This window comes from Sus scrofa, chromosome 14 (genome assembly GCF_054392235.1).
Source record: "Sus scrofa isolate SSC_HxYL_T2T_F1_AM1 chromosome 14, Sscrofa_HxYL_maternal_Yorkshire_Landrace_v2.0, whole genome shotgun sequence".
In the NCBI taxonomy this organism is placed as follows: Eukaryota; Metazoa; Chordata; class Mammalia; order Artiodactyla; family Suidae; genus Sus; species Sus scrofa.
The window spans coordinates 149,706,089-149,733,978 of record NC_139396.1 but is presented as its reverse complement, the minus strand read 5'-3'; the positions used below and the strand labels follow the sequence as shown (position 1 = coordinate 149,733,978).

Below are 27,890 nucleotides of genomic sequence, written 5' to 3'. Positions count from 1 at the left end.
TGAATATGTGTATGTCTGTAGTCCTCTGCTCTAACCCCAATACTGGCTTTCAAAAGAGATTGCAGTCAGTCCCTATGTTGCATCATTTTTAATCACCTATTGCATGCTGTTGTAAAAAATAATTGGGCATTTAATTACCTTAAGAATATTTATTCATTCATTGATGTATTTATTCATTCTTGTTCCCAAATGGATCTAAGGAGACCCACAGGATACAAATAATAAGAGAAAAACTAAAATTTAGAAAAAGGTGAGAATGAGGGAAAAGGGAATTAAGGGTAGAAAAATGTGAGGGAAGCTGTTTGGTTCTTACAAACATCCAGGAACCTCCCGTACTTCTGCGCAAGGTTAGCTACAAAAATGTGTTTGTACTTTTCTAGTACGTAAGATAAAAACAGAAGGTGTACACTTCTTCCTAGCAGAGAGCTCCTAGGATAAAAGATTTTTGTTTTAGAGATGTTCTGATTTGTAAAGAACAAGGTGTTTGAATTTAAATGTGGCGTTGGCAATGAAACTACTGGGCTTTTACTAGGTCACAACTCTCCAGAATGGACAAGAGCTAGTATATTAAACAGAATCCCCATAGACATGTGAGGGCTGGAAGACAAGGTTCAAGGTATCGTTTCAGGCAAAATACTGTCTCTGTATTTCACCAAACAGTGAAATTAGAAGAAGAAAAAGCACACATTAGTGAAGTTTAGAGCAAAACCAAAATGAAGACATCCTTCAGGTCTACCAGTCTAGTAATACCAGTGGTATGGCTGACAGCTGGGGTGTGCAGACCTGTCCAGAAGATACTCATGTTCTGGTTGATTCCTCCAAAACTTCTGTGGGGAAGATGAGCTCCAGGGGCTCAGGCAGCTCACCGGCCACAGCAGCCTTTTCAGCTTCCTCATTCAAGTAGAAAAATGTGTGTTCTTCAGTGAAACCTATTTCAAAAACAACAACAGGGAGTTCCCGTTGTGGTTCAGCAGGTTAAGAACCTGAGAATATCCATGAGGTTGCAGGTTTAATCCCTAGCCTTGCTCAGTAGGTTAAGGATCCAGTGTTGCTATGAGCTGTAGTGTAGGTTGCAGACATGGCTTGGATGCCACATTGCTGTGGCTGTGGTGTACGCCCACAGTTGCGCTCCAATTTATCCCCTAGCCTGGGAAGTTCTATATGCCACAGGTGCAGCCCTAAAAAGCAAAAAAACCTTTAAAAATGTTTAAACAGCAATAATAAAGTTTACTATCTAATCCAGTGGTGCAGATTTTGCCGTTACTTGATATTTAAAGATCATCCTCAGAACTGTCCAGAGGTGTCCCATCACCATTAGAAAAGATTTTAGAATCACCTGAAAGTGGGCCCGTCACTGGTTATACATTACCTGCTGGAACTTTTGGTGTGCAGTGGACTCTGGGCAGAGGCTTAGCAGCAGAAGATAAAGAGGAAGATGAACTAAAGGGAAGGCAATTACTCTGTTTGAAGACAAACCATGGCCAACTAACTCTTCCAAGGTAAGCCACTGCAGACGGACTGTTGAGTTGGGTCCACGTGGGCAGTGGCAGGGTTTTAATGGTTGAGCTTTTGCCAATTTCCTGCTCAATCTTTCAGTGGAGTGATTTGTTTTTCCAGTTTTGGGTCCCCTTCACATTTACTGACCACTACCCATGTCAGAGGAATTCTCATTAATCTGTTAAGCCATTCCGAAGTGCTCAGGGGCTGGCACTGTCACCAGGGAGGGGCTGGGTCTCCAGTCACTAGAGTCCTTTTTGACACCTGGAGGCAGCTGTTCCCCTTGGGGTGAAGTCTGGAAATGTGATCGGTCTATTTGTGGAACCCAGAGCCTCCCCAAGTCAGGACAACGTAAAAAAATAATCAGAGGGTATGAAGAACAATATGATTTTACCTATTTGAAAAAAAGAAGCCCTCACCTTACATACTAAACAATACAAACTCTAGAGTTCCCTTCGTGGCCCAGCAGTTAATGAACCCGACTAGCGTCCATGAGGATGTGGGTTTGATCCCTGGCCTCACTCAGTGGGTTAAGGATCTGGCCTTGCCGTGAGTTGTGGTGTCGGTCGCAGACGCAGCTCGGATCCTTGTTGTTGTGGCTGTGGTGGAGGCCAGCAGCTGCAGCTCAGATCCAACCCCTGGCCTGGACTTTCCATTATGCTGCAGGTGCGGCCCTAAAAAAGCAAAAAAAAGAAAAAAAAGACAAAAATACAAACTCTGACTGCTTTTACGTGACTCAGAAATAGTCTTCCAAGTATTTATTTTCTATAAATCTTAGGATGTATTTCAAGGTCATTGCATATGTTAAATAATAAATTTATCATTACTACTTCTGCTGGTCTCTTTCCTTTTAAGAAATGCCTGTGTTGAGCACAGGCAGGACCGCCTCCTTTCTTTCACATCCCGTAACTGGCGTGCTCCACAACGCATTCTTCAACACATCCTATTTAATAGATTCCATTTGTTGTATACAAGGAGGTCAGCACTATGTAACGTCCTTTTTTCAGTATATCAATTATATTTAAAAACACAGAATACTGGCACGGAAGATTAAGGATCCGGCGTTGTCACTGCAGTGGCTCTGGTCGCCACTGTGGCACAGGTTTGATCCCTGGCCCAGGGAACTTGCGCATGCCTTGGGCATGGCCAAAAAAATCAAAATACAAAATAGTTTTAGAATTGCAAAGACTTGGTCTCTTTAAATATCTTTGCATGCTTTGTTCTGGTTATCCCAGTGAGAAAATTATAAAGAGTAAAAATGCATATTTGGGGTGTTTCTCTCCAGTTAGCTGGTACCTAAGGTGCTTCTACCCACACAGATTTATTAAGTTCGATGTAGTAAATGTTTGGTTTATTTTTCTTGAGATCATAGCCTTTCCCAGTTACATTCATTAACGTGCTGTCTATGTTAGTAAAATGAGTTGTTGCCAAGAACCACCAGGAAAACATCTGCCTTTAACTTTCCTGGGCTGTGCAGAGAAGCCTTAAGTATAATTTGGACCATAACAAAAGGTAGGCTTGGACATTCCAATCAATTAAGTCTTTTGAAAAGCATCACACAGCCTATTCATCAAGAAGAAGGGCGAGAGTTTTAAACATTCAGGTAAATAGATAATCCATTAAGAAAACAATACACATTGTGACAAATGCCATCCTAGTTTTGTCAGCACTTATTTATAGTCTTTGGATTCCCCTGGCCTCCTGCCGAGAGACTTCTATTCCCCTTCTCCCAATCTTTGTTCTCTTATTCATGGCTAAGTGAAAACAAAGCAAGAAAGCAGCACATACCCAGTGTTCCATTCTGGACAAGTTCTTCCTCTATAGTCAAGAGGCGGTTGTACTTAGTCACCCGTTCACCACGAGAAAGACCTCCCAATTTGATAAACCGGACACCAAGTCCAACAGCCTAAAGGGGCGGGGGAACAGCTTATTTTAAATGGAGTCATACTTGGCTAAACTCCAAACAGTTCTTTAGGGAGAAAGGACACTGCCCCTGTGTGCTGTTTTGGTTTTGCTCTCATCAGTTAACTTCTCATCTTTTTACGTAAATAGAGTGACCTGCTTACAAGCTGAGAGTGTCAAAGGTAAGGAGATAGTGTGACTACACATCTGATGCTCTCCTAGTCGTGGAAGCCCACTGCTTTCATCTAAGAACATTCTGGCCTTTCTCACGTCATTTCAGGAGGTAAGATTGCAGCAGTGCCTCCCAGTCATGTAAGAGTGCTCATCATTTTCTGATGACTTCAATTTTTCTTCTTTTTAAAAGTTCAAAGATTAGCTCTTTGAAAATGGTAGCTGTCTGGGAGGAAGCAAGTCTATTTCATAAAAGGTTACATGACTTTCTCTGCCAAAGACCACCTTTCTCTGAAATACCAGTTCGTGATAAAAGCAGTGTTTTGGCAATTCTGCAATTGACCAGTTTTCAGCACTTACCAAATCGACAAGGCTGTCATCAGATGACTCTCCTTCTGTACTTCCAAAGACAGCGATGTGCTTCTTACCTACAAACAGGGGAATTCTTTTCAGGTTTAGATGGTATGGAAACCATCAGAAAATATATGAGCCCCTAGGTCAAAATTTAAAATTTGCCAGAGATTTTTAAACCGTGAAGAGTCAATTATTTGACCACCTAAGAATTCTAACCCAAACATTTGCATTTCTATTACCCTGATTTTATGTTTACCTCTTTACAGTAGTTTAGATGATAAATACTATGCAGTGTTTCATCAAATTTAAGACACCCTAAATTGTAAGAAGCACCATTAATACCACTAAAGAGAAAAAGTGCTCAAATTAGACTGACACATTTCTAAGACCACAACTGTAAGACATGATTCAGTGTCCTCTTTGTTCATCGTAGAAAGACGTGCATCTTTGAGTCAAGATGTAATATACAGTAAGTGCAAGGGCATCATATGGGGAGTTGATAAGCATAAATAATGGTTTTCACAATTCATCATGTAAGATAACTACTCCAAGGAATCTGTCATTCTGAATGCTGACTTACTAGAAGAACAGTGTTGATAGTATTTAATCACTTGAGAATCTCAAAACCCCCTTAAAATTTGCCAAAGTCTATGAAGACTGCAAGTCAAAGTTCTTTCTCTGGTGACAGTGCTGTGTTTTAGAGGCAGAAGCTACAGCAGTTATCTGGAGTGGATGGCAGAATGGGTGCTGAGTGGTAGACCCAGGACGCAAGGCCAGGCCCGGGGCCTCCCATCCACCAAACCTGCAAGCCACCCTGCCTGGGCCCTGGGCCCTGGGCCGGGGCAGCCTGCAGGCTAAGGGACTAGGGGCATTTCATTCCATCCTCTGACACTAGCTCAGGCCCCAAGCTGCCAGCCCTGGGCCTTACCTTATTTAGTTAGTTCCTGAGACCCACTCAACAATATTCATGTGTCAGATATTGTACATAAGTGAACAAGGCTCCCATGAACTCATGGGAATTTGCAGTCTACTGGAGGACACCAGACATTAAATAATTGTGTAAGTATTTGTGGCCAGTACTATAATTGAAAATAGAAGATGAGAAGTTCCTGTCGTGGCTCAGTGGTTAACGAATCCAAGGAATCGGGTTAGATCCCTGTCCTTGCTCAGTGGGTTAAGGATCAGGCATTGCTGTGAGCTGTGGTGTAGGTCGCAGACACAGCTCAGATCCTGTGTTGCTGTGGCTGTGGCGTAGGCTGGCGGCTACAGCTCTGATTAGACCCCTAGCCTGGGAACTTCCATATGCCGTGGGTGTGGCTCTAGAAAAGACAAAAAAAGAAATATATATGTATATATATGATGAAAAAAGTTCAGAGCAGGAGTTCCCTGAGGCTTAGTGGGTTAAGGATCTGGTATTGTCACTGCTGTGGCTCTGACTGCAGCTGTGGCATGGGTTTCCCTGGACCAGAAACTTCCATATGTATGTATGTATATATGAAGAGATTGCATTTAAGGCAAGAAGATCTGAAGGATCAAGAATAGTTAGCCGACTAAAAAGTACAGGGCAAAGCATGCTAGGCTGAAGGAACTGTGTGTTCAAAGACCCCAAGGTCATAAAGAGTTTGAAGGAATTCCCATCGAGGCTCAGCGGAAAGGAATCTGACCAGCATCCATGAGGACGCAGGTTGGGTCCCTAGCCTCACTCAGTGGGTTAAGGTTCTGGCATGGTCATGAGCTGTAGGTTGCAGACATGGCTCGGATCTGGTGTTGGAGCTGTGGTGTAGGCCAGCAGCTATAGCTGTGATTCGACCCCTAGCCTAGGAACCTCCATATGTCGCAGGTACGGCCCTAAAATGACAAAAAATAAACAAATAGTTTGATACTTTTGAGGAATTTTTAAAAAGCCAGTGTGGGCTACTGTTTATTTAGGAAAAAAAAAAAAAAAATCCCTGCAGTGTCTAGTCCTCTCTAAAGGGGATGGCCTCCTGGGCGGGGCTGTTACTGGAACATTATAAAGTGTATTGGTTGTAAGCTACATTTTGTTTTCCAGCACCAAATTGCTCACAGATGGTTGATTTTTTTTTTCCCCAAGATTTATTCCATGCTTTTTATTAACTGATAGACTGCACATTTAAGTTCATTATGCGTCTCAGATCTATACTTTTACTCACTGTCCATAAGATTTGTTATTTCCACCAAGTCAGACATCGTAGTTTGATTTGTATGTTTTATGATCAGCCCACTGTATTTGAGGACGCCGATGTTCCCATCCTCTAGAAGTTTAGAAATGCTTTTGGATGCAGTTCCTGCAATTAGGTAACACCTGGCACCGAGAGCATCATAGATGCTGTCCCACGGTTCAGAGTCCTGGGTAAATATTTAAGACTCGATCATTATCATGTATGGAGCCTCGCCACAAAATGACAGGAATCATATAGTACATAATCACAGTGATACACCTTTCTGAGGTACACAAAACAGATTCTTTTGGTTTGGGTTTTGGTTTTTGCATTTGCACCTGAATGATGCCTATACCACAGCCACACAAATCAACAACCTTCATGGAACAGAAGCTTAAAGTGATGAAATAAATTTGAGCTTAAAGACCTAGTGAACAAAATGCTAATACACATTAAATGCTATTCTCCACGCTGATTCTGACCTTCACACACAAGCTCTTCCCACCCACTGCGTTATCCATAATGCTGCTACAGACTGGCAATTAGAAGATTTTTATGATATTTCTGGTAAAAAGACAACTGAAACAAATGAGCCTGCAGTGCTGTAGATCCTCCTTCTCAAGGCCCTCATTTTTTGATTGGTGAGACCATAAAATGAAATGCTTATCACTTAAATAGTAATATACAAAGTCCTCCCAGTCCTTGGACCAGATTTCAGCCTGTCCCATTAGAGCAGACCACACAGGTACATCTTATCACATTAACAAGCGCTGTGGCCAGAGCCTCGGGGCAAAGAGCACAAGACAAGTCTGGGGAGATTAAAGAACCCGGCTTGGTCAGCATCTCCCACAAGTGCAGGGATGCCACCCAGGCTGTGAAAGGAAAGATGGGGCTCCAGGAAGGTCCAGGAGCTTCCTTGTCCCCAAATTAAAATAGCCAAGTTATCTCAGGGAGGATATCTGCTCACTGTAGCTCATGGTTCTCCAATTCATATCATCAAGAATGTCAGTTTTGAAGTTCAGGTGGGTTAGGAAGAGAGATGTTTCTCCTATGGCACATAAACAACCCTTTTCAGATGCATTCCTTGGAACAGATCAGAAAACCTCAGTATCTCAAAAACTTTTAAAAATACGGTTTTGTAACTTTAATGCATGTGTAGTAACTAGATTTAGGTTTTAAAAAACATTCAGCCTAGTTGAAGTCTTGTTTCCATGAGCACTTGAAAATGACATGTGATTAACCTATCGAAGCACTAGCTAGCACAGTGCTCTCACCTGCTATCAGTGAGGCCGCTCATAAATACATAGGTACTCCTGAAGTGTTTCATTCTGCAGACAGGCTCCCTCCTAGGTAACTGTTTCTGCTATTCATTTGCTTAATAGTAAGTGCCTTTTATCATAAAAGCCAAAATAAAGCAACTCAGCCCCAGCCCAAATTACAACACATTTCAAATCTATAGATTTCCCCCCCAAAAGAGAGATTTTTATTGTTTTACTATAAAATTCAAGGTGAATCCCATTACCTCCTTCCTGAAAGGATCAATCAAGGCAATAATTGAGGGGAACTTATTGATCAGATCCACATACAGGTCAACCATCTCAGCTGCATTTTTGTAGGTTCCCATCATTACTTCATACTTTCCTTTACTCTGATAAATATAAGGAAGGTATTAAAATAAAGGGTAAATGATGAGTTCTTCAAACATTAAAGATGTGATTCAAGTTCATTTTCATTCATTTCACATAAAAGACTGCAAACATTATTTTCAGGCCACATGCATGTGAGAAATCTATGCATTGTACTTTAAAAATCTGTTAAATATCACCCTGGAAAAAGCAAGTCAGCATTCCTCCATGAAGAGCCCCATAAAGTTCTTCCCACTGACTTCAGATAAAGCCTTCTGCACAAAAAACCGAGTACAGAGTAGGAGGGGAATAACTTCTTATTCAAGTTTTATGACGTGGTGCCACATACCTAGCTGCTTGGCTGGATGGGCCGTAACATATAGTCATAATCAGAAGAGTAGTGCAGTCCTGCCTACTCAATAGAACCACCATTGTTCACCTCACAGTGAGCAAAGAGCTTGTTGAGATTTATGTGAAGGCAAGCATGCAAGTTCTAGTAGGAAGAACATTGTTTTGAAAGTGGAGTTCTAGTGCAGCCCACTCATTTGAAGTCTGGAAAGCCCCCAGGCCCTTTGAGGGTAGAAGTAAATGGAGCCAGAGGATCTTTAATCTCTGCACAACACAGCACACTGATGTCCAGCCCAAGTTTGTGTCAGGGGATGGAACCTGGGATATTTAGGGACTGAGAGGGAGGTGGAATGAACCGGAATGACTCCTGGGTTTAATGTCTTCCTGTTGCTGTTCATAGGATGGTTTCCATTGGAATTAAGCAGGCTCCTCAGAAGTCCATCACTGAAAAAATTTTATATTTGTTTCATATTACAAAGCAGCAAGAACGTTTAGTTTCTCTACTGCAAACCTTATACAGTCTGATCTTGTCAGAGAGGAAATGCTCATGACTTTGAACTAACATTATAAGAATTATCTGATATCAAGCTGATGCATTTCACTGAATATAAGCAATAAATACCCATTCTAGTTAGTGCTGGTAGTCATTATATTCATAGTTCTTGCTATATATTGCTGATGAAAACGTGCATTATTTTTCTTCATGGTAGGCCTAGGAACTGATTGTGATGTGAAGAATAGGAAATTACATTAAACATTCCTTTATGCACTTAGTTTCTGTAGAGAAGTAAAAACTTTTAGAATTCAACAGAAACTTAGGCTTCTTATACACGGTTCAAGATTTCCTTTGCAGTTAAAACTTAGAATCAATCACAAATCAAAATGGAATCCTACTTGGTCATGTCTCCTGAATTTGGCATTAATTACTATTATTAATTATTCTCCAGAAACTTCAATAACTTGAAAATATTTTTATATCTAAAAAACGAGAGTTCCCTCTGTGGCGCAGTGGGTTACATCCAGCCTGCCTGATGCAGTGGGGGTAAATATCCTGCTTTGGGAGTTCCCATCATGGTGCAGTGGAAACCAACTAGGAACCATGAGGTTGTGGGTTCGATCCCTTGCCTCGCTCAGTGGGTTACGGATCCAGTGTTGCCATGAGCTGTGATGTAGGTCACAGATACAGCTCAGATCCTGCATTGCTGTGGCTGTGGCATAGGCCAGCAGCTGTAGCTCGGATTCCACCCCTAGCCTGGGAACTTCCATATGCTGCGGGTATGGCCCTAAAAGGCAAAAAAAAAAAATCTCATTTTGCTGGGCTGTGGTGTAGGTTGCAGTTGCAGCTTGGATTCGCACCCAGGCCCAGGAACTTCTGAATGCCACAGGTGCAGCTGAGAAAGAAAAAACAGAAAAGAAAAAAAAATCTAGTCACAGAGTTTCCTGGTGACTCAGCAGGTTAAGGATCCAGCATTGTATCTGCTGTGGCTCAAGTCACTATTGTGGTTTGGATTTGATCCCTGGCCTGGGGACTTCCACATGCCTGAAGCCGTGGCCAAAAAAGGAAAAAAAAAAAAAAAAAAATCAAGCCACCAGCAGAAACTCCGTGAGTCATAGTTACAACTGAGCCACTTGTCATGCTTGACCAATTCAGCATTCACCGGTCAATGGTGCTTAGCACAACATACAGGTTTGTTCAATTATTTTCAATAGTCCTTATGATTTCAATGTAAGAAATCCATTTTAATCATTTTTATTACAGAATTTCTATATATAGTTATTATGACATTTTCTGTTAATTTTTTAAGTTATATGGTTACATTACTCTCTGGTTAGCTAATGCTAACTTGGCTTTTTCTCAACTCCGTTTATATTCGCACCCCTCACATGATATTAATTTAAAAGTAGGATGTGTTTGGAAATATATACAGACAGGCTCTTCTTTTGAGTTCTATTTTAAAAATAATGGGACCTCAACAAAAAGCGAACGTTCTGGAGTGGAAACTTACATAGTCCATCAGCTCGTGTGCAGCACAGTTGATGGCTAGATGCAGATTCCTTCCCAGTTCTAGCCCCAGGTTTGCACAGATTCCTTGTATTAGAAGCAGTGGCTGCTCTATGGTGTCATAATTAATGGTTAAGCAGCCCAGATGGGACATCTTGCCAATGATCTGCTGCTGCAGGATCACAAGGAAATCATGCATGTAAATATAGCACATTCAGGTTCCTGGAACTTCCAGTGAGTGGCAGTTTATAACCAGACCCAACTCTCCAAAGATGAGGTCCTCTGATTCTCCACTAATCCCGCCCCTAGTTCCCACTCATCTCCGTGTGACTTTTGGGCAGATGATTGTCCTATAATATCTGGGAATAATTTTCTCACTCCCAAGGTTTTCAAGTTTGACTGGGAACACACTTTTCTCTTTTTAGTTGTCCACGTCATCTCTGAGTTGGCCCTACCATGGTACATGGGCTAACCTGAGCTATAACCTCCAGGTTGGTGAATCTTCAGGCTGTCCCCATAAATGTCTGTATTCTTCCTCCAAACCTGCTCTTTCCCATGTTCCATTTTCCTTTAGAAGAATGCAACTATTAAAACTTATAGATATAACTCTCCTTCAGGAAAAGTTTTATCTTAAAGAGGATTGAAGACTTCAGCTAAAAGGATGCAGCACTGAGCATGGATTACAGTGGAAGACTTGATAAGGACCCAAATGACCTCAGGGAAAGGCAGCCATATGCTTCAATTGCAAGGTCAGATTTGATGTGCCTTCATCATAAATTGTCACTACACAATTTATAGCATAGGTTAAAGCAGTATCAGTAAGGAGTGAGCGTGTGCGTGTGTGTGTGTGTGTGTGTGTGTGTGCCAAACTCAAGAGCAAATATGAAACTAGGTATAAATATCCCATTTTTACTGGTGATAGTACTAGTTAATTATAAGAACCATCCAACGTTTTTAATGTCAGTGAGAGGAATCTTTTATTTGGCAAAGGAGTAGTTGGGGAGGTTTTCGTGCATCAGTTGAGGAGTTTGGTTATACAGAGGCTTCAAAACTATGAAAGCACCACTTTTTGGGGCTGACTAAATGCTGAGTATTATTCTAAACACTTCACATAAAGTAAATACATTTACTCCTTCCCTCGGTCCCATGAAGGAGGTACTATTGTTATCCCCACTTAAGAGAGAGTTAAGTAATTTGGACCAGATTTTAATCCAGGTAGTTTAGCTTGAGTCCATGGCTGCCTCTCTAGAATCTATCATCTAACTTGTTTCTAACGGGGGTGGGGTGGGGGGAGTAGTAAAGCTGATCTAAGGAAGGGCTGATCTTGGTCTAAGTTTCTGGAAACACATCAGACAACCAGCCCCTGCCTCTCTTGCAAGGTCTCATGTTACAGTGTCCTGCTCATTCCAGTGATACACTTACTGCTGTTATCTGTTCACACACATTTCCTTTCTCTCTCCCAAGTTTGAGGAGGCACTTAAATTTTTTATCAATACTAAGTCCTCTCCTTCCGTCCAAGTCCCCTCTTGCTGATGGCGTCAGGAGACCCCGAAGTCCCTAACACCGGAGAGGGACTGCAAGCTTATATCACCCATGTGAACACCCTCATCCCCGTGCATTATCTCCAGGGTTCTTGTTGGTCGCTCTAACTGTACTGCTGAGAGTTCAGGCATGTGCTAGGTGTGTCTCTCAGAGCACCCACAATCCAGTTCAGCTGGTCTCCCAGGGCTCTGAAGCCAGTGTGGCCCATTTTCACTGGGCGTGTTTGCCTAACTCTCCTGGCAAAATCTGAGCTCTGGCAATGTGTCATCTGAAATGGTGCTTCAGTGCCTTTTGGGGACCAGATAAAGGAATGGTTATTTTTTGGAGCCTTTTCTTTCTTTCCTTGGGTGTAGTAAAATCAAAACCCAAAATAGCTCATGTGCCTTTGAGCTGGTTATCAGATTCACCTTCCCCAGCACGTCACCTCGAGGGTTTCCCATGGAATCCTGTCACTCAGAAGTGCCCCTCCAGCCCCTCTGAGATGTCAGTGTCCAGACAGCTTAGGCAGTGTGGGACAGAGAGGCAGGGGCAGAATGACCTGCCAGCTCTGGGGGTGGCCTGGCTTAGTCTCCTTGGAGTAATATAATCGTGTGATTTCCACGTGTGTTAGCCCTGGTCCTGGGGAAGAAATGACTATGGGAGAGGAAAGGGGGCAGGGGATGTAGGAATGAACCATCATAGGGAAGCGTGGGAAACAAAGACATTTACTTACTTGACCTCTCTTGCCTCCGTTATGACCTCTCTTTGTCTCTGTTTTTGGAGGAGGGGGCTGTGGGACACAAGATAAAGACACATCATTTGGGATTTTCAGACATGGCTGTGGCTGCAAGCAGAGCTTCAGGTCCTCTGGCCTGTCCACTGCCCTGGGGCTGAGCTGGTCACGTGGAGAGTCTCACACACACACATACACACACACAGGAATGACCATGCCAGCCACTCTAATTTCATCATCCCTGAACTGTTTGTCGCATTCAGGCAGTGTTTGCTTTAGGTCATCCTTACATTCTGTCTCCATCACACGTACGGGGTATGGATAGACACGTGCATGAATGTCTGCTTACATACATAATTATTCACCCATTGTGTCCTGACTCTTGCTGTGTGCAGGAACTCTTTTTTCCAGGAGGACACCAAGTCCCCTCCTTGTCCTTAAGGAAGAACCCCACCATGAGATTTGCTTTGAAAGGCTCAACATTTTTTTTTTTTTGTCAATATTCTCATGGTACAAACATGTTCCCCTACAGGGTGGGTTTGACTTTTAGAAAAACCAAAGGTCATTAAATCTAGTGAATCAGAAGAAAGGCTGGGGAAAAAATGTAATTGTAATGTATACATGTAAGGATAACCTGACCCCCTTGCTGTACAGTGGGAAAAAAAAAATGATAAATCTGGTGAATCTGATATGTGTATTGTTATTTGACATTAGAAGCAGAGATAATTACCAAAGAGCTGCTCCCACAGTTTGGGGTCTTGAAAGCATATTGTAGCAAGGATTCATCCATTTTTTTTTTTCTTTTTAAGGCCACACCCGGGGCATATGGAGGTTCCCAGTCTAGGGGTTGAATTGGAGCTACAGCTGTTGGCCTACACTACAGCCGAAGTAATGCCAGATCTGAGCCACATCTGCGACCCACACCATAGCTCACAGCAATGCCGGATCCTTAACCCACTGAGCAAAGCCAGGGATCGAACCTGAAACCTCATGGCTCCTAGTCGGATTTGTTTCCGCTGCCCCACGATGGGAATTCCAGATTCAGTCTTTTAAATGATGGACTTTATTTTTCATTTTTAAAATCTATTATTATTTTTTGGCCTCTCTCATGGCATGCAGAAGTTCCTGGGCCAGGGATCCAACCTGGGCCACAGCAGTGACCTGAGCCACAGCAATGACAATGCTGGGTCATTAACCCAGTGAACCATTGGGGAACTCTAAGGATGCACTTTCATGCCAGCATTTACTGGCTCTGTAAGCTTCGGCATGTTTGTCAAGAATCAGCAATGGCTCACACCCAAATATATGCAAATATAAGTGTTATCTTTTCACTATGGAGTCAGCTGAACTTTCTGTCTCCCCATAAAAATAACATAAGAAGCAAACTGATGTGCCAGGCAAGAAAGCTACAGCTGTGAACAAGACACCAGGGGCACTGCTTCGGGGAGCTTTGGTCTAGTGAGGCAGACACATCAGGTGCAGTAACAACACAGGAAGAAGGGGTGTGATGGGGAGTGCAGAGCAAGGCGACTTCCTTCTATAGGGGAAGGGGACTCTGAAGAAGCTGATGCGTGGGGGTGGGTGGACCTGTTCATCCTTCTAGGGAAAGAGCAGCATATTTGTGGCCCAGAGCTGAGCAAAAAGCAAAAGCCTTAAGGCAGAGTTTTTCAGCCTTGGCACTCCTGATGCTTTGGCTGGATACGCCCCTGCTGTGGAGGGTTGCCTTGAACACTGCAGATATACAGCATCCCTGACCTCTACTTCCTCAACCCTCCAATCTGCGACAACCCAGAATGTCTCTGGGCAGCAATGCCCAATGTCACATGTCCCTTGGGCAAAATCTCCCCCCCACTGAGAACCTTAAAAGAACATAGTGATACATTTTACTACGTTAAAGTTTAAAAAGAAAAAAATCTCTGTGACTCCATAAAATACAGTTAAAAGACAGGCAACATGATAGAGGAAAATAAGTATAACATGTAGAAAGGATTGAAGCCTTTATAAAACATAAGGGGAGCGCCCATCATGTTTCAGTGGTAACAAACCCTACTAGTAACCAAGAGGACACGAGTTCAATTCCTGGCCTCTGTCAGTGAGTTAAGGATCTGGCACTGCTGTGAGCTGTGATGTAGGTCACAGATGTGGCTTGGATGCCACATTGCTGTGGCTGTGGTGTAGGCTGGCAGCTACAGCTCCAAGCCAACCCCTAGCCTTGGAACCTCCATATAAAAGACAAAAAAAAAAGGAATTCCTAGATGTCAGTAAAAGATGAACACTTAAAATGGCAAAGAAATAAAGCAACTTGTAGAGTGAATTGTGCAGAATTTTATATGATTCTAAACACAACAACTCCATATATTTATATGTGTGGTGTCTGTGTGTCTAGATACAAAAGAAAGGATGGAAGGCCATACGACATTCTCAACGGAAGGGACTGGAACTAAGGGTAGTAGTGGGTGGGGGGCGGGGTGGGGGGAATCAGTACAGGAGAGTAGGGGTAACTCACTCTATCAGTGTTTGAATTTTCATAAGTACATTCATGAGCTACTTGTATAATTAAAAATCTGAAAGAATGATTGCAGAAAGCTCTACTATCCTGAGTTTTCTATTATTCTCAGCTGGACTTCCTCCACCTGCTCTGACCACCACCCCTATGTATTGCTCACTATGCTGTGTCAGCTCCTCCTCTAAGCATGTTGCACATATCCAACTTATCTACGCATGATGTATCAGGCCCATTTTATAGATGAGGAGACTGAGGCAGAGAGGTTATGTAATTGACACCCAGTCTCACAGCTAGTAAAGGGCAAAGCAAAGTGCAAGGTCAGGGTGAATTTGTCCAAGTCTGAGTCTCTGCAGGCCGGTCACACATAAAGAAGTTGGCCTTCTGAAAAGCACCCCAGAAGCAGGCTCTAGGCTGGTGCTTAAAGCAATTCTGTTCCACTGTACAGCTTGGGCCTGAGCTACCGGCTCCTATCATAACAGGGGAGGGGCAGGCAAGAGAGCACTAGAACTGGAGTTCCCTCATGTCATATTGAGATTATAACTCGGTGCCCATCCTGCTGGGGAATGAGTTAGTGCATCCTAATCATGTAGCTGGAAAGCCTTGGGCTAAACGAATGTGGGGTCTTGGACTGGATCCTGGAACAGAAGAAGGACGTTAGTGGAAAAACCAGTGAACTCTGAATCAAATCTGGAGTTTGGTTATTAGTAACGGAGCATTTGGTTTCTTAGTTTGACAAACGTGCTGTGGTAATGTATCCTGTTACCTTGGGGGATACTGGGTAGGGAGAGTTGGGAACTCTACTATCTTTGCAGCTTCTCTGTATGTGCGGTATTATTCGTGTGTGTGTGTGTGTGTGTGTGTGTGTGTGTTTAAAGTCCAGAGACCAGGATTGGGTCCCTCGGCCCTGCTGCATCATTGTGCGCTGCCCCAGTTAGAATAGGATGGCACAGCTCGTGCTGTGTTTGTGACTCCCCTTTGAGGGCTGCTCAGCCGAGGGTGCTTGTTTGCCCAACACTAGAATTCAAAGCAGGCACAAGTGAGTGTGCCTTAACTATTAGACTGTCTCTCACTAATCCTAGGGGCCAGATCCTTTCTTTCTTTGCAAATCCTAACGGGTGATCTTAGCAAAGAGCCAGCTGCCTCCGAAAGCAAATTAAGATGGTTAAATTACATTAGAAACTAGACCCATAGCCTGTGAGCGGATGTATAAGCTTGGCTCATATGGGAAACCCAAAGAAAATTAATGCTTTATTGATATCTATAACATTATTGAATTTATTGCACTATAATTTCGATACTAGCATCAGTTATTAGATTCCATAGTTTGTCTTTACGTACCATCTCAATTGTTTTGGTAATATGTTTCTGAATTTCCAGAAGCATCTCCACACCCTGTAAGTAGAATAACCGTGACCTTCCACAACTACAGTCTAGACTTATAAACACAAAAACTTATGCCACACGTGGCTATTTCTAACCCAGAATATTTGTAGGGTCCCCGATAAGGCATCCTGGTTAGTGCATTACATGTAGTCTAAGGGTCAGAAGGTTAACTGTTAATCTTCAGCCCTCAATTTTTACTTGGTTGAGTGTGAATGAGAGGCTCTTCTTCCCCATGATCCTCTCTTCATTGCTCAGACCTGATTGGTCCAGTTCGTTGGGTCAACCTAACCTCATTCTCTTTCACGGGCTCCTGACCAACCTCCTTGCAATTCATGTCCTAGGTCACCAAGGGATTCTGCATGACAGTGTTCGAATTAGAAAGTAGAGAAATGTATTCTAATGGTGGAATCTGCATATGGAGACAGAGAATGGCCTGCCAAATGCTCCGGTACCCAAATAGCGCAACAGATATTAACTGAAGGAAGGATCCTGGCACCAGGATCGGAACATGATCTGACAGATGGTGAGCCAGATATCAGTCCTAGTCTTCCAAAACTGACATAAGTGAGGCAATGATTATTCTCCTTAAAAAAGAATTCTTTATGATCATCATAAAGAAATCATCTTGAGATTTATGATGATCATAAAAGAAATCATCTTGAAATTTTTTTTTTTTACATTCACTAGGCAAAAAAAAGTCAATTAGATAAAATATCATCACTCAGTGGGGGGTGGAGCTTCCCGTACTTTTTCTGAAAACATCCACTTTAGAACTCGAATGTTATTAGTTCTCCCTCCCACCTAATTGGTAGAATAGTTCATGAGGAGTCAAAGAGACATATTGATGCATTCACACCACTGAAGAACAATCAGGGACTAGCAAACCTCTGAGTAGTAAAGACGCCACTTCGGATTCCTTCATTCATATTCCATAAACATGCACTAAACCTCTCTTGGGTGCCAGGCCATCTGCCAGGCCCTGGAGTTCCTGCTTAACAGAATGGGCTGCTATGCAATGCCAGCTTCCTCCGGTCGCTGCCGTAGTGCAGACTAGTAAACAAAGATATCTCAACCGCCCCACGCAACATCATTCCAGCACTATCAAGGCCTACAGAGTTACACGCCCAGGGCTTCTCTGTGAGTCCGTGTTGTAATGAAGCCTGAGACCCGACGTGGTCTAAATGTGGTTCCCTTTTGTCTGAGGTCTTATTATCTTCCCATGTCCCTGACTTCCTAAAATACTTTCCCTCATTTTATATTTTAATTCCCTCTCCCTTGGTGTCATAGGTCTTGGGGAGGCATACACGAAAATCTCCTCCATGATGGGTTTTTGTTTAGAGAAAATCTGAGATAGTACTTGTTTGGCTGTTAATCCAGGGTGGGGTATACAAATCAGTTCTTTCATCAGATTCAGCTTCCCAGGTGATGCCTTCCCACAGCTGACCAGAGAGACCATCAGCAGAGGTAGAGTTAGCTTTGCTGGCTGTTCCTGAAAGAGGCGGAAAGCAAAGGGACCTGGGAAACATGGCCTGGAGACACTCACGGGTCCCTGTAAGGGAGTGTAACGGATGCGTACCTGGTGGTGCTTCAGTAGTGCAATATTGAGGTATAGGGGATTACCGTCCAGCATGGCACCGGTTTTGGCAACAGCCAGTGACACAGCCCCTATGGCCATGCTGCCACAGAGTACGTGTTCATCAGGTTCTGGAGGTAAAATTGGTTTTTCTGTGAAAGTATCCCTCCTCCCTGAAGAAGAAAATAATACCGATAAAGAATTGCTTTCTAGGAAGCATGACTATGATAAAGCTATACTTTTTCATGCCTTACTTAGAGTTGTGAAGGCCCAGCATAAAGTCTGAAAATGGAGGCTGGGAAGCACATAGTTGCCACTTTAACCCCCAAGAAGTAACCTGGGGGCTTAGGTTAAAAGATCTGCCCAACTTCCAGCGGAAAGTTAGAAATTCCTCTTCTAAATGAAGAGAGGATTTGGAGAGTCTTTGAATTCCAAACACTTTGTTTTTCTATGTTCCGCCTTAGCTCTGCACAAGCTTCATGTTGACTGTCTCCTCATGTGTATCTCTAGTTATCTTGCTTGCCAACCCCAAACTGCTGCCTTTTTCTATTAGAAATTCCTTCCAGATCTAACTACCCACCCAGAAGCCTTACCCATCTTCCACCCTGACATATTTTCGGCCATCCAGTCTGATCAGGTCCCTTCTGTCCTCTCCATCCCCACAGCTACTGACCTGAGTCAGGCAGGTAAAAGAAGTAGAATAAGATGTGTATGCCCCCAGCACACATTAAATGTTTAGCAAATTACTGTCCCCTCCTGCTTCTTCCCCTCTTATGTTTTGAGTTCTATCTGAAAATAAAATAAAACAAAACAGGAGTTCCCATCATGGCTCAGTGGTTAGCAAACCTGACTAGGATCCATGAGCGTGTGGGTTCTATCTCTGGCCTTGCTCAGTGTGGGTTAAGGATCCGGCATTGCCGTGAGCAGTGGTGTAGGTCACAGATGTGGCTTGGATCCTGAGCTGCCGTGGCTGTGGTGTAGGCCAGTGGCTACAGTTCCAATTAGACTGGGAAGCTCCATATGCTGTGGGTGCGGCCCGCAAAAGACAAAAATAAAACAAAAACACCAAATGAACATCAATTGATGTTCCCTACCTGTGATTCAGCTGTGGCCATCCCTACCCTCCCAAGAGAAGACTGATTCTAACATGATTCTTTTGCCTTGGCAACTCTCCTCCCTTCTTTGGGCCTCAGCATCTGAATCTCTGAAATAAGAGAACTTGTCTTCATGATCTCTGTGGTCCCTGGCCCTGGTGCTTTCTCATCCAATGGGACCCACATTTATCTGGTGTTTGTTCCCAGCATTGTGCTAGGTATTGGTAGTGCTAAATTGAATGAGGCATGACTCATGCCCTCAAGGAGCATGTTCTAGTTGGCCAGACCTACAAAACACTGTTATAACACTAGCAGCAGCTCCAGAATTGACCAGATGGAGGAGCAGAGGTTAGCTGTATGTTGGAAGGCATCGAGCAAAGGGCCGTGATTGCCTGGATCATTTGCCTTAAATAGCAAAGTCTTCCAAAGAGATAATTCTCAATGTTACCCAGGACTGAGAAAACATTGGTTATCCATATCGAAGGATATAATTAATCTTGAAAATATGGAGTGGCTTTCTGATGAGCTCATGGAAATTGGGAGGAACAGTTAAAGGTCTCCCTGCCACCCTCCCCTTCCCCGCCTTGGGCACTGCCACTGTTCGGTGGTGCACTTTGTTTGGTGAGTGCTCCCCTCTGGGTAAGAAATATTTTTATCTTACAAATAAAAATGGAAGGCAGGATGGGGTAAAACCTGCCCACCCAACATAGTAGCATCAAGCAAGAAAGTGACATAGAGGGTGGACAGTACCTGGAACTCAACCTAGGTCTGCAGCAGAGAGACTTGAACCTTAAAAGCAGCCCAAGCTTCAGCCTTTCTGCATGATGATAAGCCACTGACCTTGCTTTTGTCCTTTTTTTTTGTCTGGAGGTAGAGGAGGTGGGGGTGGTTGTGTTAGAGGTGAAGGTACAGGCACTGTTGAGTCTTCCAGACTCTTCTCCAATTCTTTTCTCTCCTTATCTTCTTGTACTTTATTTTCAAAGAATATCCTTTGTAAGAAAATAATGGCTTTACAATGAGATATTTAGGAATACTGCAGGTACTTTTGGCAGTGTTTTAGTGCTGACCCCAATATGTTTCGATAATTAATTCTGCTTTCTGAGCTACCTAAGAACAAATCAGCTTCAATTTTCAAGGCCAAAAGAAAAAAAAAAAAAAAAAGAGGCTGTTTTAAAGCTGTGTTCAAGAATTGAAATTAATTTTGTCCTGGAAATAAATGTTTAAAGATTTCAGGTGATCATTTTTAAAATGATTGGAACCTTGTTTGTTATTTTTAAAGTAAAAGTGGACTATATATATATATATATATATATATATATATATATATATATAATTAAGGGCCATTGGATTTTCTTTTTGAATAAATGACCATCAGAAGAAAAATGAGGCGAGAATAGACAGTGAAATATGTGGCACTACATGCATTGCTTCTTTTTTCTTTTTTCTTTATTTTTGAGGGGGGCTGCTTAAATTGAATAGTTAAAAAAAAAAAAAACTGTTGAGAAAGCCAACTTAGGCACATGTACATAAAATTTTAGCTCCTCAGAATAAAAAGACGCTAAAAGCTTCCAAAGACAAAAACAAGAAAACAAAACAAAACAAAAAAACCCAACAACAACAAAAACGAAGAAAAAAAAAGAGGTGAGAATCAGATTTGCATATGATTCTCATGGGGCAGTGCTGTTTAAGGACTGAAGCAAATCCATTTCAAATGAGAAGCCTACACGCAGCTAAATGGTCAACCTCGAAGGCCAAGCACTGACATCTCCACACACAAAATTTACATCCCAAATCCCCTTCCTCATCCTTACTTTTATTTTTTAAAATTATTATTATTATTATTATTTTGTCTTTTTGCCTTTTCTAGGGCCACTCCTGCGGCATATGGAGGTTCCCAGGCTAGGGGTCAAATTAGAGCTGTAGCCGCTGGCCTACACCAGAGCCATAGCAATGCTGGATCTGAGCCGCATCTGCAACCTACACCACAGCTCATGGCAATGCCGGATCCTTAACCCACTGAGCAAGGCCAGGGATCGAACCCGAAACTCATGGTTCCTAGTTGGATTCGTTAACCACTGTGCCACGATGGGAACTCCCCTTATCCTTACTTTTAAAGTATGTAATCCAGCAATTCAAGAAAGAGGAAGCCAGGGAACCAGGAAACAGGAAGAGAAGGAAGGGATGACTTATGGCATCTGTGTGGCTGGCCTAGTGAGGAAGCAGTCAAGATGGGGGATTTAGGAGGAAAAAATTCCGGGGAAAAAGGAATGTAGTAGAATAAATAGTATGACTGAGAGCTAAGAGGGGAAAACAAAAACAAAACCAAAACCCTAAGGATATGTTACTAGCAGATCTCACACACACATACATCCCCCGCCCCCCAAAAAAAGACACAGAGGAATAAGTGGAATAGCGTTCAAAAACTCTACAACAACTGAAAACTTTTAAAAAGGTTTTTTTAAGGTGATGATCCAGCTCTGAGGCAAACTATGATGTTCTACGCAATTAAGCAAGTGAAAAAACTTAGATAAAAAGAATCCAGCTGACCCTCTTTGGCCAAGAGGGTTGTGGCACTGCACGGGCACAGAAGGAAAAGTAATGCTAACTCACACTTGGGCGTTGAATGATGATATTCACAGAGCCCTGGAAAACACTTCCTCACGTTTCACATTTTAGAGTCAACCTATGGGCAAAGCCTGGCAGACTTGTTTGTGCCTGGAGGTCAGAACATAAGCACCACCCACTGCGACTATGAAAAAGGGTAAGAGCCGCTCATGGGGGTCTCTGAGGAGGGGGGAGGGAAAGGACGACCATGTCTGGATTCTTAACTTAAATCCTCTTCCTGAGAAACTCTTCACTGAATCCTGGGAACGCTCTTTGCATAAAAAGAGGCCTACACAGTAAAATTGTAATAGGGTTTTCAGAAGAACATTTTAGATTAAATTTTTAGATTAAAATTTTCTGCTTTAGCACATGCTTCTTAGTCGACTTTCCGACTGTACTCTATAGATATGACAGACCTGTCTTACTGACAGGGGAAATGGAAGGAAAAGATGTACAAGGTTTGACACATTTCAAAGTACAAGGTTTACCTGAGCACCTGATCCACACCAGCCTGGTTGGAGGGCTCGATGCCCCGAAGCTCCTCGGTGATGGTTTCATTGACCCATCGCACCGCCGTGCTGACGGCATCCGCTCTTTCTACTTCCTCCGCTTCTACCAGTTCAGGTAAAGCGTTCTCGTGGACTTCGAAGTGAGTTGAGATCACCACAGAACATATGCTCTGAAAACAATATAAACGCCATCTACAGTTTCCCTGCCTTTCACAGGAAATAGGAAATTGAATGTATCCAGCTTTTAAGGTATATATTTTATCACCAAGTTTCAAAGAGAAAATGAGAATCTATAATTTTCTTTGAGATATTTTTATAGCTACTGAAACACTGTGGAATCCAACTTCAAGGAACGTTTAAAATTATTGCCCTGTTAAAATACCCTTGTAAAAAACTTTGCACTGAACTTCATTTTTATCACTACCTCTCCAATAAATTAAAAAAGACAGATTTAATCTCAATTATTTTCCTCCCAGTGACTGTAGCAAAATTACTTATAACAACAAATATGTAATAATTAAAATGAATTAGTAAAATTATGGAAAAGAATTTTTCTTTAGTAGATTTATGGATCTATAGATCTATGTAAATCCATATATAAATCTATAACTCTGTAAACCTATCTGCAGATTTATAGAACTCATCACATTAATAATGTCAGAGTTTTAAAACTATTTTTGCCCCATTTCCTTTCTCCATCTTGGATCATCTTCAGATGAGCAAGTTGTGTCTGTACCAAGAATACACTTAAGCAAAATAAAACCACTGTGGTAGATTGTATGACTCATGCTTTGTGTACACGACTATCTACAAATGTGTGTGTGTGTGTGTGTGTGTGTGTTTCACAGACACTGAATTTCAACACATTGCTTTTCCACAATTTAGACAGTAAATGCTAATAAATGAAGTACAGCCAGGACACAATGCAGAACACATTCAAGCAGCCTCCTACCTTGGCAAAATTTTGAATGGTGCAGAATATTTCCACTTGTAAGGTTGGAAGCCCCAGGCCATCCAGTACATTTTTCCCCACTACTTTGCATATGGTGGGAGGCTTTGCAAGTTTAGAAAAGCAGTTTGCCTTCAACAAACCAAAAAACACAAAAATCACCATAGCACATCTAATTTATATTTAACAGGTCATTCACATTTACTCTAGTTTCTACTAAACCTCTTTGCATGTCTTCCTTAGGCTGGGATTAATCCAGCAGCACTGTGGGAACGTACAGAGATTTGTAATTTGTCTTTTGAACTCCCAGCGGAAACTCGCATATAGGTCTTAATTGAAAGGTCCATGTCACGCTTTTTATTTATGTATTTATGTTTTGTTTTTTAGGGCTGCATTCGCAGCATATGGAAGTTCCCAGGCTAGGGGACAAATCGGAGCTACAGCTGCTGGCCTACACCATAGCTCACAGAAACGCCAGATCCTTAACCCACTGAGCGAGGCCAGGGATCGAACCCGAAACCTCTTGGATCCTCGTCGGGATCATTAAGCGCTGAGCCACGAAGGGAACTCCCCAGGTCACTCTTTAGTGGGCCCTAACCTATCCTTTTGTCCAAGATACTGAAGTCAATTGGTCTCTAGAACACTAGAATCAACTCAAATCTGAGAAACCTTACGTGGGTCCATTTTTATTCCTCCCACAAGGCATCTGCTATTTTAATGGTGAAGATTTGAGCAGAGGCTGTATTTCACTTACCATCAGTTCATGCCGAGAACTAGAGGACTCTTGGGAAATTAGCAAGAGCAGTTTCATTGATGTGGAAGAGCAGAAGTCATTTGGGAATCATCCAAGAAAGAGACAGAAGAAAGAGAGTGAAGCTGAGGAAAAAGTCCACTCAAGGAGCCTGAGTAAAAAGATTCAAGATGGTTCCCACTGGTGGTGTGGTTCACCGGGGCCATCAATCTAGGGGTTTATGACTGCTACCACGCGGCAGGGCTAAGAATCAAATCCAGATCTGCCTGATTCCCAATCACAACCTCAATTATACATTTTATCAAGGTGTAAATAGTATTCTACTGCCCACAGGCATCTTTCCCATTCCTGAATTCCTCTAATATGTAAAAGACGTGTAGAAGAAATGGCATTTGAGCTGAACGCTGGAGCTTGTGTAGTATTTCAATAGGCAGACAAGGGAAGAAGTTGAGGGCAGATACTTCCAGCAGAGAGAATAGGAAAACCAGAGGGGATGGACGTGGGGAAGTTCTTGCTTCAGGGAAAAGTCAGTGGGCCTCTGGGGAGGGCACAGGAGAAATACGCCCGTTACTGAGGTCTGGGGAAGCATTATGAGTCACGCTGTGTGATCTCACTCAGCATGCAAGGGAGAACCACAGAAGGCTTCTGAGCAAGAGAAAGAAGGTCAGATTGAAGATTAGGAGCACTAATGTGGGATGGACTTCGCAGAGGGAGAGACTAGGTAAGAATCAGGATGGCCAAAACTAGGGCAAGGACTGAGAAACGAGAAGGAGGTTGCCATTTTGCCAACCCAATTCCTGAACATCCTTCAAACCCAAGCCAAACTCCCAGCCAAACCACAGCCCACAGGGATATGCCCCATCCACGAATCCCTTTTCACAGGCTCACAGGTGATCTATTCCTCAGGCCAGCACAGCAGCATATATCACCCTATCCAGTCATCTCATGTATCATCAGCATTCACCCCTAACTGAGGTATAAGATCCCAGAGAGCTGTGCTAACCAAAGTCCCTGCTGCCTAATAGACTGGGAAGAGCATTACACTTGGGACAAGAGTCCAAGTTTCCAGTCTTTCCTTTTGGACTGAGTCGCTATGAGATAAGGTCTTCATGAAATGAGGAAGTTAGACGAGTTAAATTTCAGGAATTCCTCTAAACAGAGACAGTGGAAAGAGAATGGAATGCCGCATTGCCTTCACTCCTTCATCCTATAAATAGTTCCTGAGAGTCCATCATGCATCATGCCCTCTACTAGGTACCAGGGACACAGACCAGGTTTGATGTGTTACTGTCATTTACTGTGTCCCTTGGGAAAATCATTTAAATTTACTGGGCCACAATTCCTTTATTTGCAAAATAGGAATCATGTTTATCTCACCATGGTCCTAGGGATGAAGTGAAATCACATAAAGCACAAGGTGCTCAGTAAACACTGCCCTCCCCCAATCTGACATATGGGCCGTGACCAAGAAAAATGAACATCTGTGGAACATCCCTTATATTAACCGCTTCAACAAGATGTGGTCTTGAACCCTGTGAACACATCATGCTTCTTAGTGCTTCGCCGTGGTGCAAATTCCTGCCAGTCCCAACCATGATGCCTTCCAAAAGGTAGGTGTTGGTTAGTACTTATGGTTCTAGAAATGAGAAAACGCTTGTATTTGTTCCAGCTGCCCACTGCTTAAGGTAAAGGTGTGTGTCAGATGGACTGAGCTCCCACAGTGTTGCAGTGGAAACGAATTCCACTAGGAACCATGAGGTTATGGGTTCCACCCCTGGCCTCACTTAGTGGGTTAAGGATCTGGTATTGCCGTGAGCTGTGGTGTATGTCTCAGAGGCTCCCATCTGATGTTGCTCTGGCTGTGGTGTAGGCCTGCAGCTGCAGCTCCCATTTGACACCTAGCCTGAGAACATCCACATGCTGCGGAGGTTTTTAAAGCAAACCCCCCCCCAAAAAAAAAAGCAAAAGTATGTGCCAGACTAGATCCAGGGGCACAGCTCTAAAGCAGGCTAGGGAGGGTTTCAGAGAATGCTACAAGAACACTGAAGGACGATTAGTCCAGGATAAAATGGGCAGGATTTTGATTATATCTGAAGTTTAGGTGGGAGCTGGTCAGGTGGGATGGACATCCAGGTAGACAAGGGCGCAGAAGCCAAGGAGTATAGGTTGAAACTTGGCACGATGGGAGCCTACTGGGTTTGAGGCCCCAGGATAGGCTGAGGCCAAGTTGTGGCAAATGCCAAGGCGTCCATCCCGGGGTCAAAAGGAGGCCACTGAAGGTTGGTAAACTGAGCTACAGAGTATTAAGTTCCGTGATTAAAAAGACAACTGGCAGGCGAGCCCACAAGGACACCTGCCAGGCTCTGAGCAGTCGCCGTAGCTACAAATCCGCCTACAATCCTCTTTCCTCTAGCTGATTCCAGTCCACCACTTTCTCTCTCTCGAGACTCCTGCGCCCAGGTTTCCGCTCTGCTTCTTTCTTCACGGTGGCAACTCTGCACAACCACCACCCCACGACCCCCGGCGGCGGCGGCGCGCGTGCGCGGCTCTGCGGCGCAGGCGCACTGCATTGCCGCAGAGCGGGGCGGGGGAGAGGGGCTGGAGGGAAGAGGGTTCCTGTCCCAGGTCCCTACCAGGTGCCCGTAGACGTCGGCAGGCTGGAGGTAGAAGGTGGAGTTGAGCAGCTCTTCCAGCCTGCGCGGAACGTCGTTCTCCCGGTAGTACTCCAACGCCTGCTGCTTCAGCTTCTGCAGCTCCCTAGTGGTCCCACAGCTGCGGCCGCCGCCTTCTTCCCCCATGGTAGGAGATTTAAGGCTACAGCGGGGGTTAGCTTGGGGGCCCGTGAGCGTCCTCCCCGTCGCTAGGCAACGCAGCGAGATCACGACCTCAGATCTCGCGATGCTTCCAGCCCCGGGTTCTTCCCGCGGCTGGAGCCGCGAATGGCTCCTTCCCCCTCCTCCCTCCCTCCCTCTTCCTGAGGCTTTGGCCCCCGGGGTTGGGCTCCTTGCTTCCTGAGCCTAGCACGCTCCCGGCGTCTTTTTCCACTACTTTCTCGACGGGAAAGTGGTTCACGCTCTCACGCAGCGCTTTTTGCGGAAGCGTGGGAACCCTGGCTTCCAGCTGGGGGACTCGAGCCTGCGGTGGTGCGCCGGCTTCCCGGGGGCCCTGGAACTCGGGCCGTCAGGCTTCCTCCACCCACCCTATCGTTCCTCGCGGTCGGGGAGCCTCTGTGGGGGGCGGCCCGTTCCGGCCCACTTCCCTGGGAGGATTATGAGAACTCTAGACATCCTTACCAAGCTGTGGGGGTCCCAGGAATTCATTCATTGGACCGATATTTAACTACCTTCCCCGAGCCGCGCAGTGTGCTGGTTGGGCTTACTGCGCTGTCCTGGAGAGAAAAGCGGGGTGAAATCAGTAGAAGAAAGAAACAGTGTAGGCCGAAAAATTGGGGGTGAACCTTAAGGACAGGCCTCGGGGTGGGGGTGTTAGCAGGCAGGACTTGAGGAGAAGCAGAAATGGAGGACTGTCATTGGGTCATGTTCCCTCTCCAGAACCTGCATCTCGCCCTTTTAAATTGAGACTGCCTGCTTGGCTTCGTTCCACCTGCCAGGTGCAATTATAGAACTTCTTTAATGGGCGCCCTCTGCTCTAGATACTTCTGCTTCAGGAAAGGGCTGAGATGGACTGGGTGTTCTTGTTCAACTCTTGCCTGTTTGTATTCGTGACCTAAGCAGAGCATTTAAAACATTCATGCTGCACTTTGCTCATCTGGAAAACAATCTTAACTACGCTGCCTGCTTTCACCAGTCAGTTCAAATAAAATGAGAAAATGAGTGAGAAAACACTTTGGAACATAGCTATTTTCAGTAGAGGCAGGTAGGCTGTATAAAAATAATGTGCTTCTATAAATACTGCTGCAGGAACCCGACATGCCTCCTTCTGAACTCCCTCTGTATTTTCTCCAGTTCTCTAATGGAACATTTCACTCTCTGGAGTGTAATAGATCAGCATGGGTCTACCTTAGTCTTGCTGGATGGAAATCCCTCCATGGTAGGAGTGAGGTCTGTGTCATTTTCATGTCCACAGCAGAGCCTGGGGCCTGGCAAGGACATGTTCTCTGCTGAATGACCTTTGCTCAGAATAAGCCAGTGCTGCTGCTGCTGTTTCCATTCCACCATTCTTCCTTTC

At 43.8% G+C, this 27,890-nt stretch overlaps 2 protein-coding genes across 15 annotated transcripts in view; one reads left to right on the top strand and one right to left on the bottom strand.

The window, feature by feature from the left end:
• Positions 1–134: 134 nt before the first annotated feature.
• On the bottom strand, positions 135–26,556 carry ENO4 (enolase 4). 13 transcript variants are annotated; one of them, XR_014827007.1, is made up of 14 exons: positions 26,336–26,556; positions 22,955–23,083; positions 21,982–22,172; positions 19,730–19,878; positions 17,799–17,968; positions 17,580–17,711; positions 16,178–16,231; positions 12,334–12,390; positions 10,084–10,251; positions 7,627–8,521; positions 6,096–6,291; positions 3,931–3,998; positions 3,286–3,403; positions 135–929 (listed from the first exon to the last, which is right to left on the bottom strand). XR_014827007.1 is itself a non-coding variant. In XM_003483559.5 (14 exons), exons 1-14 carry the CDS (start codon positions 26,498–26,500, stop codon positions 799–801), a joined length of 1,854 nt encoding a protein of 617 aa, XP_003483607.2. In that variant the 5' UTR covers positions 26,501–26,556; the 3' UTR covers positions 135–798. The 13 variants fall into 13 exon arrangements, 8 of the variants coding, with proteins under 8 accessions (XP_003483607.2, XP_084851809.1, XP_005671541.2 ...); XM_003483559.5 differs by having other exon boundaries at positions 7,627–7,752; XR_014827005.1 differs by having other exon boundaries at positions 17,580–17,968.
• The window catches only part of HSPA12A (heat shock protein family A (Hsp70) member 12A), a 177,453-nt gene continuing 175,833 nt past the window's right edge, over positions 26,271–27,890 (top strand). For both annotated transcript variants that reach the window (XM_013983787.3, XM_021073399.2), the window contains exon 1: positions 26,271–26,501. In XM_013983787.3, the coding sequence (XP_013839241.3) occupies positions 26,499–26,501 (3 nt within the window). In that variant the 5' untranslated portion in view covers positions 26,271–26,498. The remainder of the gene's footprint in view (positions 26,502–27,890) is intronic.

Coding starts and splice junctions, on each gene's coding strand:
- ENO4 (XM_084995683.1), bottom strand. CDS start 26,500: ATGGGGGAAGAAGGCGGCGGCCGCAGCTGTGGGACCACTAGGGAGCTG. Junction 16,232..17,579: donor CTGGATTAACAGCCAAACAA/GTACTATCTCAG, acceptor TTCTACTTACAG/GGTGTGGAGATGCTTCTGGA. Junction 12,391..16,177: donor TTACCAAAACAATTGAGATG/GTACGTAAAGAC, acceptor TGTGTCCCACAG/CCCCCTCCTCCAAAAACAGA.